This window comes from Physcomitrium patens, chromosome 18, assembly GCF_059467195.1.
Source record: "Physcomitrium patens ecotype Gransden chromosome 18, ASM5946719v1, whole genome shotgun sequence".
Taxonomy (NCBI): Eukaryota; Viridiplantae; Streptophyta; class Bryopsida; order Funariales; family Funariaceae; genus Physcomitrium; species Physcomitrium patens.
The window spans coordinates 10626045-10644724 of NC_143427.1; the positions used below are offsets into that span (position 1 = coordinate 10626045).

General features: G+C 33.7%; 1 protein-coding gene across 1 annotated transcript; it reads left to right on the forward strand.

The window, feature by feature from the left end:
• Positions 1 to 11775: 11775 nt before the first annotated feature.
• LOC149987462 (uncharacterized) lies at positions 11776 to 18064 on the forward strand. The gene is made up of 2 exons (XM_090244371.1): positions 11776 to 12811; positions 13214 to 18064. Exons 1-2 carry the CDS (start codon positions 12524 to 12526, stop codon positions 13529 to 13531), a joined length of 606 nt encoding a protein of 201 aa, XP_090100497.1. The 5' UTR covers positions 11776 to 12523; the 3' UTR covers positions 13532 to 18064.
• The last annotated feature ends 616 nt before the right edge of the window (positions 18065 to 18680 follow it).

The window sequence follows — 18680 nt, forward strand, 5'->3', positions numbered from 1 at the left end:
TATGATTTTAAAAATAAATTTCTGATATATATTAAAATGAACTCTTCTTTAATATAATACTTTTCTTCTCTTTTACTTAATAGTCATCTTACAACACAATAATAATACCAAAATATATTTGAATATCTTATAAATTAATGCAAACATGATATTGGTGGACACATTGTCAAAGACACAAACATGAAGAAGATACATAAACTCATGGAATCTATGTTAAAAGGAAAGTGACAAAATAAAAGAAAGTATGTATATTCAAGAAAGAATTGGAATGGCTATTGTCAAAGACTAAAAAACATAAGACTCTTGAAACTAAACTGAAAGCAAGAAAGGAGTTGACAAGAATGAGGAAGGCCTCACTCTTGCCTCTATATATACTACTTAACTAAGAACTATGTGGTGACATGCTCTAGGACCTCTAATACGCATCCAACTTGCAGGACATATGTCTAATTTGCAAGGCAAGTTTCCTAGGTGTGTGCCATATGTCCAACTTTTACTACAAGTGGTGAACATGTTGACACATGGCCTCTTTGTTGGCCAAAATTTCAACCTACCAATCACCTATAGACATGTATAAAGGCAAAGCAACATCTATGAAGCTTCTAGGAAGCTTTTCACAAGATAATATCATATTTATCTACTTTGACTTATTTCTACCTATTCTTATTATCTAGATTATTATCAAGATAAATATGTATGTTTGTGATATTATCCCCCCTTCTAGAGATGAGTTCCACGTGGAACAATGATTATATATTGATGAAGCCCAAGATGTGCCGAACTATATTTGCCACATACTCTGACCTTTGTTTCCTTCAAAGGTAGTTGATAGATTCCTTCAACCATTGATAATGTTCCATACCACGGCGAGAAGACCACCCTAATAATTGATCAATATTGAGGCCTTCATTACTTCTTTCAAATAAAACATTACTAATACCATCAAGAATGGTTCTTACCTCCAAAAGTATTACTAAACACCGAGTGTTCCTTCCAAGGTCATGGTACCAAACGCATTATATCTTGTCATCTATTCGAGGAAGAATATGTTGTTCTTGAGGATCTTCATCTCAATTTTGCTGTCTCAAAAGTTGTGATAGTTGCAATGTCTCGTCTGATAGCTCAGTAAATGATAGCTTTTGAGTTGAATCTACTGGTTGTTGATTCTCTATCTCATAAGCACTAAAAAATCCAAAGAAACAATGATACAAGATAGAATGAAATTGCCATTGGGCTTGCTTTATTTTATAGCAAAGAATTTCATGACTCTTCATCTTGATTTTAATGGATGTCATTGATGAAAAGTTTTAAATTTGGTTGATGCATTTGCTAGATTTCTGAATGGCTCACATGCATATTCATTAATGTCATATCTACGCCAATGTACCAAATATTCTAACCTATTTTGAGGCTGCATTGAATCTAAGACTTCTTCCACTTCAAATTCTTCATTATTATATACTTCTATAGGAGGTGGTGGCATTTGTCTCCTTTCTTGTATATCCATTGCCTTGTATGGCTTAAGTAAAGACACATGGAATACATGATGGATTTTTATAGACTCCGATAGGTATAATCAATAAACAATTAGTTTGATCTATTTACAAATGGAAAATGGTCTAAGCCTATTATAATCTAGCTTATCACAAAGACAAATAGTTTTAATATTACGACAAAGTAATCATACTTTATCTTCTATATGGAATTGGGATTGTTTTTTATGATAGACATCTGCATTGGCTTTTTGTCGTTCTTGAGCTTCTTTTAATTGTGCCTTCATTATTGCATGTAGCTCTGACAATCAATTTGCTACATCTTCTGCCATAAGATTATCAACTTTTGAAAAGTCAAAAGTGTCAAATCATGAATGATAATCATAATTAGAAAAGAAAGATATTTGTTGAGTAGAAGAATGTACCGAATTATTACAAGTAAACTTTGCCAATGGCAAAAGAATTGTTCAATCATCTTGTTGATAGTTGATGGTACACCTCAAATACTATTCTAAAACTTGATTTATCCATTCTGTTTGTCCATCAATTTGAGGGTGGAAAGCCAAAGATAGTTTTATATCCTTCTTCAATATTTTGAAAAGAATTCTCCAAAATCTTGATTAAAACTGTGTTCTTTTATTTGATATAATATCCCTTGGTAATCTATGATAGCAATAGATGTTGTGAAAGAAGAGATTAGCTGTTCCTTCACATGTGATAGATTTTGTACATGGTACAAAATGTGCCATTTTCATCAAACAATCTATAATCACGAATATGGAATCATATGAACTTGAAATTGAAAGATCTATGATAAAATCTATAGAGATAAAAGACCATGGTTGTTCTAATATAGGTAATGGTTGGAAGATCCATAAGATTGATGATAAGGAGTTTTTGATCTTGAAGAAACATCACATGTCTGCACAAACTCTTTAACAGCCTTCCACATTTGAAACCACCAAAAATCTCTAGATATAAGCTCCAAAGGCTTATTATATCCAAAATGTCCTGCTACACAGAAATTGTGATGATCTTCAAGAGTATGTAATTCTGCTTCTTCTTTTGAAACATATAAGCGTCTTTTGAAATAGAGTAGGTTCTCTTTAATCTCAAACTTGGAACTATCTAGAGACTTAAAAGAATTGTTTTTAATATCATAAACAAGAAGGTGTGTAGACATACTTGCTTAGTTCTGCTTGAGAAAAGTACAATCAACAATCAATGTTGATTTCATTGCTTAGAGGTGAAATTATTTTGGCTTCAATAAAATTATCTTTTGTTAGTCAAAATCTGATTTTCATTCTTTTGGTATAAGATAAGAACCTCTAGAAAGGACATCAAACAAAGCTTGTTGTTTTCTTAGTCGATAAGTGATATTGAACTCAAATCTTCACAAAGACATGCTCCAACGAGCTTGGCAATGATTCAAAATACATGCTAATATGAAATACTCGAGGTTCTTGTGATTAATATATACAATGATTGGACTTGAAGTACCTTCTAAATAGTGATGCCATTCTTGAAAAGGATCTATGATTGCAAAAAGTTCCTTGTCGTAGATCTCATAATTAATCTCTACTGCTGAAAATTTTCTTGAATACAAAGCTATTAGATGAAGTTTGTCGTCTGCTCCTATTTGTAACAAGACTACACCCAAGGCAAAGTCAAATGTATTTGTCTCTATAAAAAATACTTAAAAAAAGTCGATGCAATGCAAGATTGGCATAAAAGTAAAAGCTTTTTTCAAAGCTTCAAATGATGCTTTTGCTTCTTTATTCCACTCGAGCTTGATTTTATAAGTTAAGCATATAAAAGGCGCTGTAACTTGAAAAAAGTTCTTGATGAAGATCTGATAGTAATTGACAAATCTCAAAAAGTATTGTACATTTCTTATTGTTTTTGAAATCTTCTAATTCATGATTGTGTGATTTTTTTTAAAATCCATCATTTGACCATTGTTTGAAATGATGTATCCTAAGAAGTCAACTTGAGTAGTGTAGAATATATACTTTTCCATCTTGATGTACAATTCTGCATCTCTAAGTTTTTGTAACACATGACGAACATGAATTTCATGTTTTTTTTGGCTTTTTTAGAATAGATTAAAAGATCAATTAAGTAATAGACAATAAAATCATCCACAAACTCATGAAAAATATCATTCATAAGATGTTGAAAAGTAGTTGATGCATTCATGAGTCCAAAAGGCATGAAAATATATTCAAAGTATCCATATCTTATTCGAAATGCAGTCTTCCATTCATCTCCTTCTTTAATGTGGACTAGATTGTATGTTCTTTGTAGATCTATTTTTGTATAGATCGTAGAAAAATTTAATTGATCAAAAAGTCTAGATATCAGAGGTAGAAGATATCTATTCTTGATAGTAATCTTATTGAGTCTTCAATAATCCACACAGTTATAATGATCCAATTTTTTTCTTTACAAATAAGATAAGAACTTCTGCAAGAGATTTTGAATGACATATGAAATTCTTGGCCAAGTTCTCATCAATATACTTCTTGAGTTCAGCCAATTCATTTTGTGATAAATTATAGATTGGACCAAATAGCAGCTGAGTTCTTTCTTTAAGATCGATTGAGAAATCATAAAGATGATGCTCTGAGAAAATAACGGTATTCTTCTTCTCAAAAATATCTTTAAAATCTTGATATTGACTTGGAATTTTACTTGAAATCTTTCCATCATTTAAAATGGGTGTGGCATAAATAAAAAAAGACGATCTTTCTTTTATAGATTGCAAAAAAGTTTTTTACACATACAAGTACAAGTTTGGCTATACTAAACTTATGGCTTTCTATTGGAATAGAAAAACTTTTAATGATGTTTGAAAAAAAAGTCAAGCTTACGGAAAATCCAATCTATCACAAGATTATATTTTTCTAGCCATGATGAACCTAAAATGACTAAATTAGAGGAAGATCTAATTATATTAAAAATTATGCGACTATTATGACCATTTATTATTACATCTATACTAAATATTTTATGAGTAACATCTCTAAAAGATAACAAACGACCGTCTATGACTTCTACGTATATATGTTTAGTTTTTTTTATTAATTATATATTATGACTTTTAACAAATTCTTCATCTAAAAAATAAGTTGAGGCTCCTGAATCTATTAAGGTAGAAGCTTTGTAATTATTAGATCCTAAATGCACATCTATTGTAAAATAAGGAGACGGTTTTGAGGAGAAAATAAGACCTTCATTAGGAATTGTATAAGATTCTAAGTGCGCGGTTCCTATTATAGTTGCCAAATTTGTTTTCCAACATATTTTCATCTTTGACAATAGTACTCCTCATTTTGTAGTTGTGCCATTTCTTTGGACAATATTCAAGAGTGTACTTAGTTTTTCCACAATATAAACATATTCCTTCTTGATGACAACGAGACTTTGCTTATTCAATAAGAGGTTTAAAATGTACTACATCAATTTGCATATCTTCTACTTCCAAATATTTAGATTGAAAAGTTATTGGTGTTGTCATTGAATTATAATAATATTGAGATTTTCTTGTGTGATTCTTAAATCAAAATTCAAAAAGTCGATTATCACATTTCACAGCAAAGTCAATTGTTTGACTTAATGTTTGAAGATCAGGTAAATTAAACATCAATTTTTTTACTTCATATTGTAATCCTTAGAGAAATTTGCTGATGAAAGCTGCATCATTCCACTTGATATCTATTGCTAATTATCAAAATTATAAAGCGTATAATATCACTAATTAATTATTTTGTTGTAAGATACAAATCTTGTTGGTTGCAATACGGATTGCATGATGTTTTCCATACATAGATTAAAACTCTACTAAGAATGCTTCTAAATTATCTAATATTAGTTTTTGTCATTCAAGAAATGATGAAAACGATAATAAAGAAAAACTTGAAAATAGTATTTCAATAAACTTGACTTGTGATCCTTGAGTTGGATAACTTTGAGATTGTAGTTCAATCACTAGTTGTATCTAATTGATGAATCCTTGAAACTTAGATCTTGTGCCATCAAATTTCTCAAGCAATCAAATTTTTGATTCCTTAAAACTTGAATGATGTTCTATTGTAGGAACAATAGTATGGCTTGGTGTAGATGTTGAAGCAACTCCAATCATATCTATATCTTCATTGCTCGATAATCTTGTTGCTTCTTGTGGTGGTAGATTGAGTTGATGTATTTCAAGTATTAATTCGTTCATTTGCTCTTGCATTTCAGCCATTGTAATCTTCATTTCAGCAAGCTCTACTATGCTACTACAATAAAAAGAAAGGTGTCTATTCTCACATAATTTGATATTCAAGAATCAAAAAAAAAAATAAAAAAAAATAAAAAAATTTAAAAATAATATCAATTTAAAAGAGGGTAATCCACAACTTATAATATGCTTATGTCTTATCAAGAAAAAGGGATAATCCACTCTTAATCAAAAAAAGACATAACTTTGATATTGTATGTACATTCTTGTCAAATTTATCAAGGTTACAAACTAGAAGAAGATACATAAATTTATAGAATTTGTATCAAAAAGAAAGTGACAAAATAAAAGAAAGTATGTATATTCAAGGAAGAACTAAAATGACTATTCCTAAAGACTAAAAAAACATAAGACTCTTGAAACTAAACTAAAAGCAAGAAAGGAGTTGACAAGAGTGAGGAAGGCCTCACTCTTGCCTCTATATATATTACTTAACTAAGAATTATGTAGCAACATGTTTTAGGACCTCTAATACACATCCAACTTGTAGAACATATGTCTAATTTGCAAATCAAGTTTCCTAAGTGTGCACCATATGTCCAACTTATACTACAAGTAGTCAACATGTTGATACATGGCCTCTTTTTTGGCCAAGTTTTCAACCTACCAATCACCTATAGACATGTATAAAGGCAAAGCATCGTCTATAAAGCTTCTAAGAAGCTTTTCACAAGATATTATTAAATTTATCTACTTTGACTTATTTCTACATAATCTTCTTATCTGGATAATTATCAGGATAAATATGTATATCTGTGATATACTTGGAATCCTTCTAAAAATCTTGCAAATGAATCAAAGAATTTTGATGCATTTCATTAACCTATTTTTATTAAAACCAAGAAGTATAATGAAAAAAATCTTTGCTATAAGAAAAATATATTTAATAATAATTACATTCTATCTTCTATTATTGTTTGTGGTTTCTTTATTAATGTCAAAATAAAAAGATAGAAAATCAACAATCAAAAAATTCAACTAAAGAGCTATTATTTCCTAAATTATCAATCTAGCTATTGAAATTGCCACAACTTTTAAGTCAACATACTAGAAATGAAGACCTTCAAGAAGAACATATTTTTCTTTGAATCGACGGCAAGATACAACACGTTTGGTATTACAAGCTAAAAAAAAAATCTTGATGTTTGGAGATATTATTAGAAATAGAAACTACTTCTAATAGTGTTCAAAATATTTTTTTTGAAGGAAATTATGAAGGCATTGATAATGAAAAAATAATAGGATGGTTTTTGTGCCTAGGTATGAAGTACTATTAATGATTAAGAAGATCTATTAATAATCTTTAAAAGGAAATAAGATCATAATATGTAGTAAATATAATTTGCTATATTTTGGACTTTCTTAATATATTATGACTATTCCTTCTAGAAATCATCCTTAAAAATGAAGGAAATAATGTCAAAGATACATTGACACTAATAATTACTTAAATAAGAAAAATAAGGTAGAAATAAATAAAAGTAGGAAAATTTAATAATATCTTGTAGAAAAGCTTCTTAGAAGCTTTATAGATACATATTTGACTTTATAAATGTTTATAATCACCACAAGCTTTTTCTTCTTCAAATTTTATTTTCTTAATTTTTAAAAATAGAACTAATATCTATGTTGTTTATTTTTTGATTCCATTTTAAGAAGAATTAATTCACCTTTTTTTTTATTTTTTCTTTCTAATGTAGTCAAATTGACAATTTTTTATTTCCATTACATTGCCAAAAGATCCAAATTGATTTTTTTTACTTTTACTTATTTCTTGTTTTCATTAGAATTTCAAAAGGTCTAACTTAGCTTTTGTCTTATTTTAATTATTACTTTTTTTAATTGAATTTCTAAAAGGTCCAATTGGATTTTTATACTTTTGGTCTTTTTTAACTTGCTATATAAAGTTCTAAGCTATAATTCCTACTTATAGAATATAAAAATTTATCTCCTTGAGTTAAACAAGGATGACTTTGAATTAAAACCTAGACTTAAGTAATATGGTCTGTTTCACTAAGCATTCATGGTTCAATTTCTAGTAAGTTGGTTGTCTATCAATGATTAGAGGAATTATAATTTATTCTAATGAATCAACTTTTAGTAATCTAAATATTAAAATATTGGCTTTTGAATCCAAAGTCCTTGTATTTGTTTTTATTAAGTTAAAAAGCCATCAATCATAAATTGGTTGATCCATAGAAAAGACTTTTTTTGATCTTGAGCTTAGATTTGATGGCTTTGTTACAAATTATATGCAAGATTAAGATTACAATTGGTATTGTTAGGAAGACTTCTTTTATGGTAGTTGGATTGACTTTGTACATTGTGGTTTTGCAAAAAATCAAAAAGTAGCTTGATCATATGAAATGGACCTTAGTCTTCTTTGATTGACAAAAGACCTTTAAATACACATCTTTGATGGCTCTACTTACTCTTGTTGTATAAGTTGGAAAAAAAAAATTGTTACCTCTACCAATATTATTTTGTAAGTTCATATATTCAAATGCTTGTAATGGTTTTTAAATCTTACTTATTTAATAGCTTGCATTAAATTAAATAGAAGCATTGAAATTAGAAGTTAATTATTTTTTTTATTTTTATTTTTTTTCTTTTAAAAAAAATCATTAAAAAAAAAGTAATATATAATAATATATATTATTAAAGTACTTTAAAAGATTTTTTTTATATTAAAAACTTAAAATTAATTAAATATTGGTCAATAAAATAATAAAAAATTCTATCAATATTATATATATATATATATATATATATATATATATATATTATATTATTTATTTTAAGCTACTTTTTTAAAGTATTTTTTCTAACAAAGAATCAATCTCAATTTGAATCTAAGTATATTTGTAAAGGCTTATTTTTATATTTAATATGCTTGATTTAATATCTTGACTAAATTATTCTCATAAATGTGGTCTTCAATAATTATATCAAACCAACTATACTTGTTTTAAAATCACTTATTGCATATTAATTTTCTATGTTGATATTTTTTAAAAATTTAAGCAAAGTTTAGACAATAAATTTGACATTAAGAATTTTTTTTGATGATGTTTGCAATGTTGGCCACTTAAAATTATAAAAATTATCAAAGTTCATTTATAGATTTTATTTATAATTGAAAAATTTTATATTATTGAAGAAAAGAAGTCCAAAAGCTACAAACACTTAGCATTAGCAAGGTTTGCACACAAACAAAAGTATGGAGTAAGATTACTCTTACTTCCAACACCTTTTACTTATAAGTGGTGGTTTGGTAACCAACAAGGCAACTTCCATTTTTTTGATATTACATCCATTTCTACTTCATCCAACTAAATCATAGGTGCTACTATAGTAACTCCTTTTTAATTCTTTGCTATCTTTTGACTATTAGCAACATACTATGCTTAATCTCTAAGCAAGTATTTGCTGATCTTCAACACTCTCACTTCGCTAATTTTCAAAAGGCTTTGAATCCTAATCTATGTATCAACTCGTGATATCTATCCTTCACTAATACCTTTGTAAGCACATCAACAAGCATGTCATTTGTAGCACAATACTTCATACCTATTATTCCAACTTCAATCTTTTCTCATATCAAATGATGTTGAATATCAATGTGCTTGGCCCTTGAATGGTGTTTTGGATTCTTGACAAATGTAAGACATCCTTGATTGTCAAACATAATTAGAGTTGCTTCTAATTACACTAGTCCAATGACTTTAAAGAGTTGCTTTATTGAGCACGCCTCTATTGTACAATGACTTGGTGCCATATACTCTGCCTCTATTGTTGATCTTGCAATGGTAGGTTGTCTCTTGCAATTGCATGAAATAACTCCCACTCCAATGAAGAAGACAAATCTTATTGTGGATCTTCTATCATTTGCATCTCTAGCCTAATCAGCATCACAATAACCTAACAAATCAATGTTCTTACCACCAAAGCACAATTTGAAGTCGTTAGTACCTTTTAAGTACCTCAATATCCTCTTTACCGTTGTCCAATGCAATGGTCCAACCTTAGACATGTGTTGGCTTACAATACTTATCGCATATGCAAGATCCACTCTTGTGTTAGGGACATATTCCTTAGAACTTTCTAGAGAGAAGTTTCTAGAACCTTCTAGAAAACAAGCCTCTGGAACCTTCTAGAAGAGAAGCCTCTGGAACCTTTTAGAGAGAAGTTTCTAGAAGCTTCTAGAAAAGAATCTCTAGAACCTTCTAGAAAGGAAGCCTCTGGAACCTTTTAGAAGCTTCTTAGTTAATAGAAGTAGCTCAAGAAGCTTCCTAAGTAGGAGTATATGTAGGGATCGAGGCTGAAGAGTTCTTCAGTCTCGACAACACATCTCTTGGAGTTCTAGCTCACCTTTCTGGTGTTGTTCTTGTACTCATCTGTTTAATCTAGTTCTGCCACTTCTTCTTGAACTTCTTGTTAGATTTCAAGTCTGTATTTTGTGTCCGTGACAATTTGTCGAGACTACACTAACTTGAGATATCAGAGCTAGTTCTTTCTTAGTAGAGTGTGGATTACCCCTCTACTTGAAGGTATACTAGTATTTTTTAGAGGTTGCGGATTACCCTCCTCTAAACTGATACTTCTTCTGTTACAATATTGGAGTCTTATTCTTCTTGGAGAGAGTGGATTACCCCTCTTCTTGAAATTCTTAAGGCATTTTATAGATTGTGGATTACCCTCCTATAAACCAATATTGCCTCTTATAGGATCATTTTTGTCCTTCTTTTAGAATGGCCGGAGGTCAAGACATTAGTATGACAGAAAGTTCGGAGTCTAAGTTAGATGCTATTATGAATACCCTCGCTACTTTATCACAAAGAACTGCAGAGATTGAAGGAGTGGTGGCAAGGCTTCATAATGATGGAGTATCTGGGATAGCACAATCTAAACTACACCAGCCTCAAATTTCGGCACTTGAAGAAACAACTTTACCTCAGGTTCGACAAGAACCACTAGTTCTACAACATAAGGAGCCTCGAGTTAGCCTTCCAGATAAGTTTGATGGAACACGTTCCAAATTTCGAGGATTTGTCAATCAAATCAGGTTGATAACAGTTTTACAGCCCGAACGATATCCAACGGAGGAGTCACGTGTTGGGCTTGTTGGAACCTTACTTACGGGACAAGCTCTATCATGGTTTGCTCCTTTGTTTGAGAAACGATCATCCATATTAAACAACTTCGAAACCTTTTTGGAAGCATTTGCGGAAGCATTTGGTGAACACGATAAGGTTCGATGGGCTACAACAAAGATTCGATCGCTACGACAAGGGATGCGTTCTACATCAGTCTATGCTTCGGATTTCAGGCAATTAGTATGCGACATGAATTGGGATGAAGAAGCGTTGATGAGTCAATTCTATTGGGATTTAAGAGATGATGTGAAGGATTTGCTGTTAACTCTTCCTGATCCACGAACGCTCAATGAAGCCATTAGCCAAGTTGTGAAGTGCGATAATCGCCTATTCCAACGTCACCAAGACCAACGCTCAAGACAACATACAATTCGCCATGCTCCAACTATGTCGGCAAGCGGTGTGAATTCGCATTCAGAGGTGGAAGACATGCAAATTGATGCGGTACGTATCAAATCTCTTACTATAGATGAAAAAAAGCGACGTATGGAGGAAAATTTATGCTTATATTGCCGTGGAGAAGGCCACAAAGTCGGAAACTGTCCCAAAAAGCAAAATCGAGGCATAGTCAAGACTAGGGGAGTATTTGTTCAGGAAAACGAGGATGCCCGGCCACAGTAGGAACCGTGCAGCTGGACAATGAAATATCCCAACAACAATCAGGTTCCTTTCTTTTTGCCCAACCTGCACTTTGTTTTATAATTCCTCTGTTTATCGGCCCTCAAAAACTGAGAACCTTAGCACTACTAGACTCAGGAGCATCTGCTTGTTTTTTAGACGAAGAATTTGCAAAGCGTCATAAGATCCCTTTAGTACAAAAATCAAAACCTGTTCATGTGTCACGGACATACATATAATTACCTATATGAATAGATAAAAGTATGTAAAAGTAGATAAAAGTAGGTTAATTGTGTAATATCTTCTAGAGAAGCTTCTTAGAAGCTTCATAGACGCTGCTTTGACTTTATAGGAGTCTATAGTTGACTTTTAGGTTAGAAACTTGGTCAACAAGTTAGCCATGTGCCACACATGTTGGAAGCTTAAAGAACAAGCTAACTACGTGGTCCATCCATAGAAAACTTGCCTTGCAAGCAAAGGCATGTGGCCTAGAAAGTCAACATATATTGGAGGTCTTATAGAACATCGCCACGTGGCTTCTAGTTAGATAGTATATATAGAGGCAAGAGTGAAGCCCTCTTCACTCTTGTCAACTCCTTTCTTGCTTCTAGTCTAAGTTTCAAGGGTCTCTAGTTTTCTTGTATTTTGGCAATAGCCATTCCAGTTTCTTTCTTAATATACATATTTCTATTTTGTCCTATTTCTTTTGAGAAAAGTCTCACTTACTCTTTAGCTTTCATCGAGTTCTTGTCCTTGACAGATTGACAAGAGTACACTTACAATATCAGAGCTTTGTCTTTTCTTGATTAAGAGTGGATTACCCCTTTTTCTTGATAAGACATAAGCGCATTAGAAGTTGCGGATTACCCTCTTTTAAACTGATATTGTTCTTAGTATTTTCTTTGTTATCAATTCCTCTCTTCTATTTGTTTTGAGCGTTATTAGACATCTTCTCTTTTCTAAGTGCTACTATGGCAGAGCTTGTTGAAATGAAGAGTGCAATGGCACAGATGCAAGAGCAATTGAGGGAGTTAATGCTTGCGATGCATCAACTCAATTTACCACCACAAGGAGCAACAAGAATGGTAGGAAGTGAAGATATAGAGATGATTGGGGCTGCTTCAACATCTACACCAAACCATGTCCCTTCTCCCAGAATGGAACACCCTTCGAGTGTTAGAGAACCGAGAGTTGCCTTGCCCGAGAAGTTTGATGGTACCAGATCCAAGTTTCGAGGATTCATCAATCAGGTCCAACTAGTAATTGAACTTCAACCCCAGAGCTATCCAACTCCAGGGTCACAAGTTAGATTCATTGGTACACTCCTTTCAGGTTCAGCATTGTCATGGTTTTCATCTTTTCTTGAACGACGAGATCCAATATTGGATAATCTGGAGGCTTTTTTGGCGGAGTTTCGATCCATGTTTGGAGAACATGATGCAATTCGTGTTGCAACCAACAAGATCCGTATTTTGCGACAAGGCAATCGATCAGTAACATTATATGCTTCGCAATTTCGACAACTTGCAACTGATATCAAGTGGGATGATGCCGCACTTGTGAGTCAATTTCTCTACGGATTACAATATGAGGTAAAGAAATTGATGCTTAATTTACCTGATCCTCAAACATTGAGTCAAGCAATTGACTTTGCTGTGAAGTGCGACAATCGACTTTTTGAATTTCGATCCGAGAGTCGTACAAGTGGGCCTCAACGTTACTACAATTCAATGGCAACACCGACGTCTCCTCAACACATACCTTCGGAAGTAGAGGATATGCAAATTGATGCGGTACGTTTCAAACCTCTTACTGAGCAAGAAAAGTCTCGTCGTCGACAAGGAGGATTGTGCTTATATTGTGGAGAACCTAAGCACACTGCTCAACATTGTCCAAAGAAGCGACGTAACTACAAAATGAGGAGTACGACTGTGAAAGAAGACAGTATGTCGGAAAACGAGTACGTCCAGCTACAATAGGGACCGTGCGGCTGGAATCTTGTACAACTTCTAATGAAGGTCCTATCCTCTCCTCAGAACCATCTCCTTGTTTTATAATAGATGTGCGTTTAGGACCTAATAATTACAAAGCCTCTGCCTTGATAGATTCAGGAGCCTCAGCTTGTTTTTTAGATGAAGAATTTGCTAGATGTCATAGAATATCATTAATACAAAAAACTAAACCTGTACACGTAGAAGTTATAGATGGTCGTCCGTTGTCTTCTGGAGATGTAACTCACGAAACACTTCCTGTAGATGTAGTAATAAATGGTCATAGTAGTTGCGTAATTTTTAATATAATTAGATCTCCCTCTAATCCAGTAATTTTAGGCTTATCATGGTTAGAAAAGTATAATCCTCGAATAGATTGGATTTCTCGTAAACTTGATTTTCCTCGGAGCATTAGTAACAGTTCTATTAATCAAGTAAAAAACCATGAGTCTAGTATAGAAAAACCCGCACTTATAGGTGCAAAAGCATTTATACACGCAGCAAAAGAAGGATCAACTTTTGCTATTTATGCTGCACCTATTTCTGAAAGCGTAAAGACTTCAAGTGGCATTCCAAGTCAATATCAGGATTATCAAGACGTTTTTGAGAAAAATAATGCAGATATTCTTCCTGAGCATCGCCCATACGATTGTTCAATCGATCTCAAGGAAGGAACTCAGCCACCATTTGGACCAATTTACAGTTTATCGCAAGATGAGTTGGCTGAACTCAAGACATATATTGACGAGAATTTAGCGAAGAATTTCATACGTCATTCAAAATCTCCAGCAGGAGCTCCAATTTTATTCGTAAAGAAAAAAGATGGATCTTTACGAATGTGTGTTGACTATCGAGGACTCAACAAGATCACAATCAAGAACAGGTATCCATTACCTTTGATATCAGGACTCCTTGACCAGTTAAATCAAGCTAAGATCTATACAAAAATAGATCTAAGAGGAGCATATAATCTAGTACGGATCAAAGAAGGAGATGAATGGAAGACTGCGTTTCGAACCAGGTACGGACACTTTGAATACAATGTCATGCCTTTTGGACTCACGAATGCACCAGCTGCTTTTCAACATCTCATGAATGATGTATTTCGTGAATTCTTAGACAATTTTGTCGTCTGCTATCTAGACGATATCCTGATCTATTCCAAGAACGTTGAAGAACATGAAATACATGTTCGTCAAGTATTACAAAAACTTAGAGATGCAGGATTGTACGCCAAGATGGAAAAGTGTGTATTTCACACTACTCAAGTTGACTTTTTAGGATACATCATTTCAAATGATGGTCTCATGATGGATTCTAAGAAAGTCCAAACAATCATGGATTGGAAGATTCCAAAGACTGTAAGAGATGTCCAATGTTTCTTGGGATTTGCCAATTACTATCGGATCTTCATCAAAGACTTCTCACGAGTTGCAGCTCCACTTACACGCTTGACTAGTAAAGATAAATTTCAATGGAATCAAGAAGCGGAAGCAGCATTTGAAGCCTTGAAGACATCGTTTGTCTCTGCACCAGTCTTATATCGTGTTGACTTTTCCAAGGTATTTTTTATGGAAACAGACGCATCGGATTTTGCCTTGGGTGCAGTTTTATCACAAATGGGAACAGATGACAAACTTCATCCGATAGCTTTTCATTCAAGAAAATTCTCAGCAGCCGAGATCAATTATGAGATCCACGATAAAGAACTTCTTGCGATCGTGGATTCCTTTCAAGAATGGCGTCATTATCTAGAAGGCGCTTCTAGTCCAGTCACTGTGTATACAGATCACAAGAACCTCGAGTATTTCATGTCAGCACGCGTGTTGAATCGTCGTCAAGCTCGTTGGAGTATGTCTTTGTCAAGATTCGACTTCATTATCACTTATCGGCCAGGAAAACAACAAGGTTTGTCCGATGCCCTGTCTAGACGTTCTTATTTTGCACCAAAAGAAGGAGATGCAGCTTTTGAGCAACAAAGAACGGTCCTCTTGAAACCGGAGCAATTTCATCTCCGAGCAGTGAAATCAACATTGACTGTTGATTCAACTTTTCTCAAGCAAATCCAGTCCAGTATGTCCTCAGACCCTCTTGTTCATGATATCGAGAATAATTCTTCCAAGTCTCATGATTCTTCTAAGTTCGAGTTCAAGAATAATCTATTATATTTTGAAGGACGCCTATATGTTCCAGAAGGAAAAGCACGTTTGCGTGTTCTTCAAGCACGTCATGACTTTCCAGCAGCAGGGCACTTTGGATATAATAAGACTCTGGAACTCATATCAAGAGATTTTTGGTGGCCACAAATGTGGAAGTCAGTCAAAGACTTTGTACAATCATGTGATATTTGTTCAAGATCAAAAATTCCTCGACATCGACCTTACGGACTTCTTCAGCCATTACCTATACCAGAACAACCATGGTCTTCTGTTTCTATGGATTTCATCACAGATCTTCCAAACTCAAGATCTTATGATTCTATATTTGTGATAGTAGATCGTTTCACCAAGATGGCACATTTTATGCCATGTACAAAATCTATCACAGGTGAAGAAACAGCTAAGCTTTTCATTGATAATATCTATCGCTATCATGGATTACCTAAAGATATCATATCGGATAGGGGAACTCAATTTGTGTCGAGATTCTGGAGGACTCTTTTCAAGATTTTAAAAGTGGACATAAAGCTATCTTCAGCTTTCCATCCTCAAACTGATGGACAAACAGAGCGCGTAAACCAAGTCTTGGAACAGTATTTAAGGTGTACCATCAACTACCAACAAGATGATTGGACAAACCTTCTGCCATTGGCAGAGTTTGCTTATAATAATACGGTACATTCCTCCACGCAACAAACACCTTTCTTTGCCAATTATGGCTATCATCCACGACTTGATACTTTTGATTTTTCAAAAGTTGATAATCCTGCAGCAGAAGATATGGCAAATCGGTTGTCAGAGTTACATGCAATAATGAAGGCGCAGTTGAAGAAAGCTCAAGAACGACAAAAGATAAATGCAGATGTATATCGTAAAGAGCAACCACAACTCAACGTGGGTGATAAGGTATGGCTACTTCGTCGCAATATCAAGACCACTCGACCTTGTGACAAATTGGACTATCGTAGGCTTGGCCCCTTTTCTGTTTCTGAACAGATCAACCCAGTTGCATATCGGTTACATCTACCGGAGTCAATGAAGATCCATCCTGTATTCCACGTGTCTCTTCTTGAACCATATAAGACAGTGGATATACAAGGAAGAAGACAAATGCCACCGCCTCCTATAGAAGTAGATAATAATGAAGAATTTGAGGTGGAAGAGATATTAGACTCAAGGCGGTGCCGAAATAAGCTAGAATATCTTGTTCATTGGCGCGGATATGATATTAGTGAGCGCACATGGGAGCCATCCAGGAATCTAGCAAATGCATCAGCTAAAGTCAAAGTTTTTCATCAACGACATCCATCAAAACCAAGATGAAAACCTCTCTTATAAAAGAGACAAGATTGAGGCAAGATAACATTCAAATTCCTATCCTTGTTTGTAACTTCTTTGCATTTGTGACGCTAATTAGATGGAGAGCCAACAACCAGCGGATTCAACTCAAGAACCTTCGTTTGTTGACTTACCGGATGAGACATTACGATTGTCACAACCTTCAAGACGACGCAACCGAGATGAAGATCCTCAAGAACGACATGTTCTTCCTCGAATAGATGGTGAGATACAACGCGTTTGGTATCACGACCTTGGAAGAGATTCTCGATGTTTGGTGATATTATTGGAGATAGAAACGACTCCTGATGGTGTTTCAAATGTATTATTTGAAGGAAGTTATGAAGGCCTCAACAGTGATCAAATAACAGGGTGGTCTTCTCGCCCTGGAATGGGACACTATCGATGGCTAAGAGGACCCATCAACTATCTTCGAAGAGAACAAAGATCAGAGTATGTAGCAAATACAATTCGCCGCATATTAGATTTTCTCAATATATAATCACCGCTCCTCGTGGAACTCGTCCCTAGAAGGGGGGGTAATGTCACGGACATACATATAATTACCTATATGAATAGATAAAAGTATGTAAAAGTAGATAAAAGTAGGTTAATTGTGTAATATCTTCTAGAGAAGCTTCTTAGAAGCTTCATAGACGCTGCTTTGACTTTATAGGAGTCTATAGTTGACTTTTAGGTTAGAAACTTGGTCAACAAGTTAGCCATGTGCCACACATGTTGGAAGCTTAAAGAACAAGCTAACTACGTGGTCCATCCATAGAAAACTTGCCTTGCAAGCAAAGGCATGTGGCCTAGAAAGTCAACATATATTGGAGGTCTTATAGAACATCGCCACGTGGCTTCTAGTTAGATAGTATATATAGAGGCAAGAGTGAAGCCCTCTTCACTCTTGTCAACTCCTTTCTTGCTTCTAGTCTAAGTTTCAAGGGTCTCTAGTTTTCTTGTATTTTGGCAATAGCCATTCCAGTTTCTTTCTTAATATATATATTTCTATTTTGTCCTATTTCTTTTGAGAAAAGTCTCACTTACTCTTTAGCTTTCATCGAGTTCTTGTCCTTGACATCATGTTGAGGTCATAGATGGACGACCTTTATTGTCTGGTAGCATCACCCATGAATCAAAACCTATAGAAGTAACGTTTAAAGACCATAGTAGTCATATTATTTTTAATATTATTAGAACCCCATCAAATCCTATTATTCTTGGTCTTTCTTGGTTGAAAAAACATAATCCATTGATAGATTGGAGGTTGCGGAAGATGACTTTTCCCACAAAACCACTCAAGAAAAAACCTAGTAAAAAACCTCGAAAAAAGAAATCCTTATTCATTAGAGCAAGAGCGTTTATAAGATCATCTAAGAAAGGCACTCCATTTGTCATTTATGCGGCTCCAACTATCGAGGAGAAGATCTCAACAGCAAGTATACCGGAGCAATATAAGGATTTTGAAGACGTATTTCAAAAGAAGAACGCCGACATACTACCGGAACACCGACCATATGATTGTGCCATAGACTTGTAAGAAGGAGCACAACCACCTTTTGGCCCAATCTACAATCTATCGCAAACAGAGTTGGTAGAGTTGCGAAAGTACATCGACGAGAATCTAGCTAAGAACT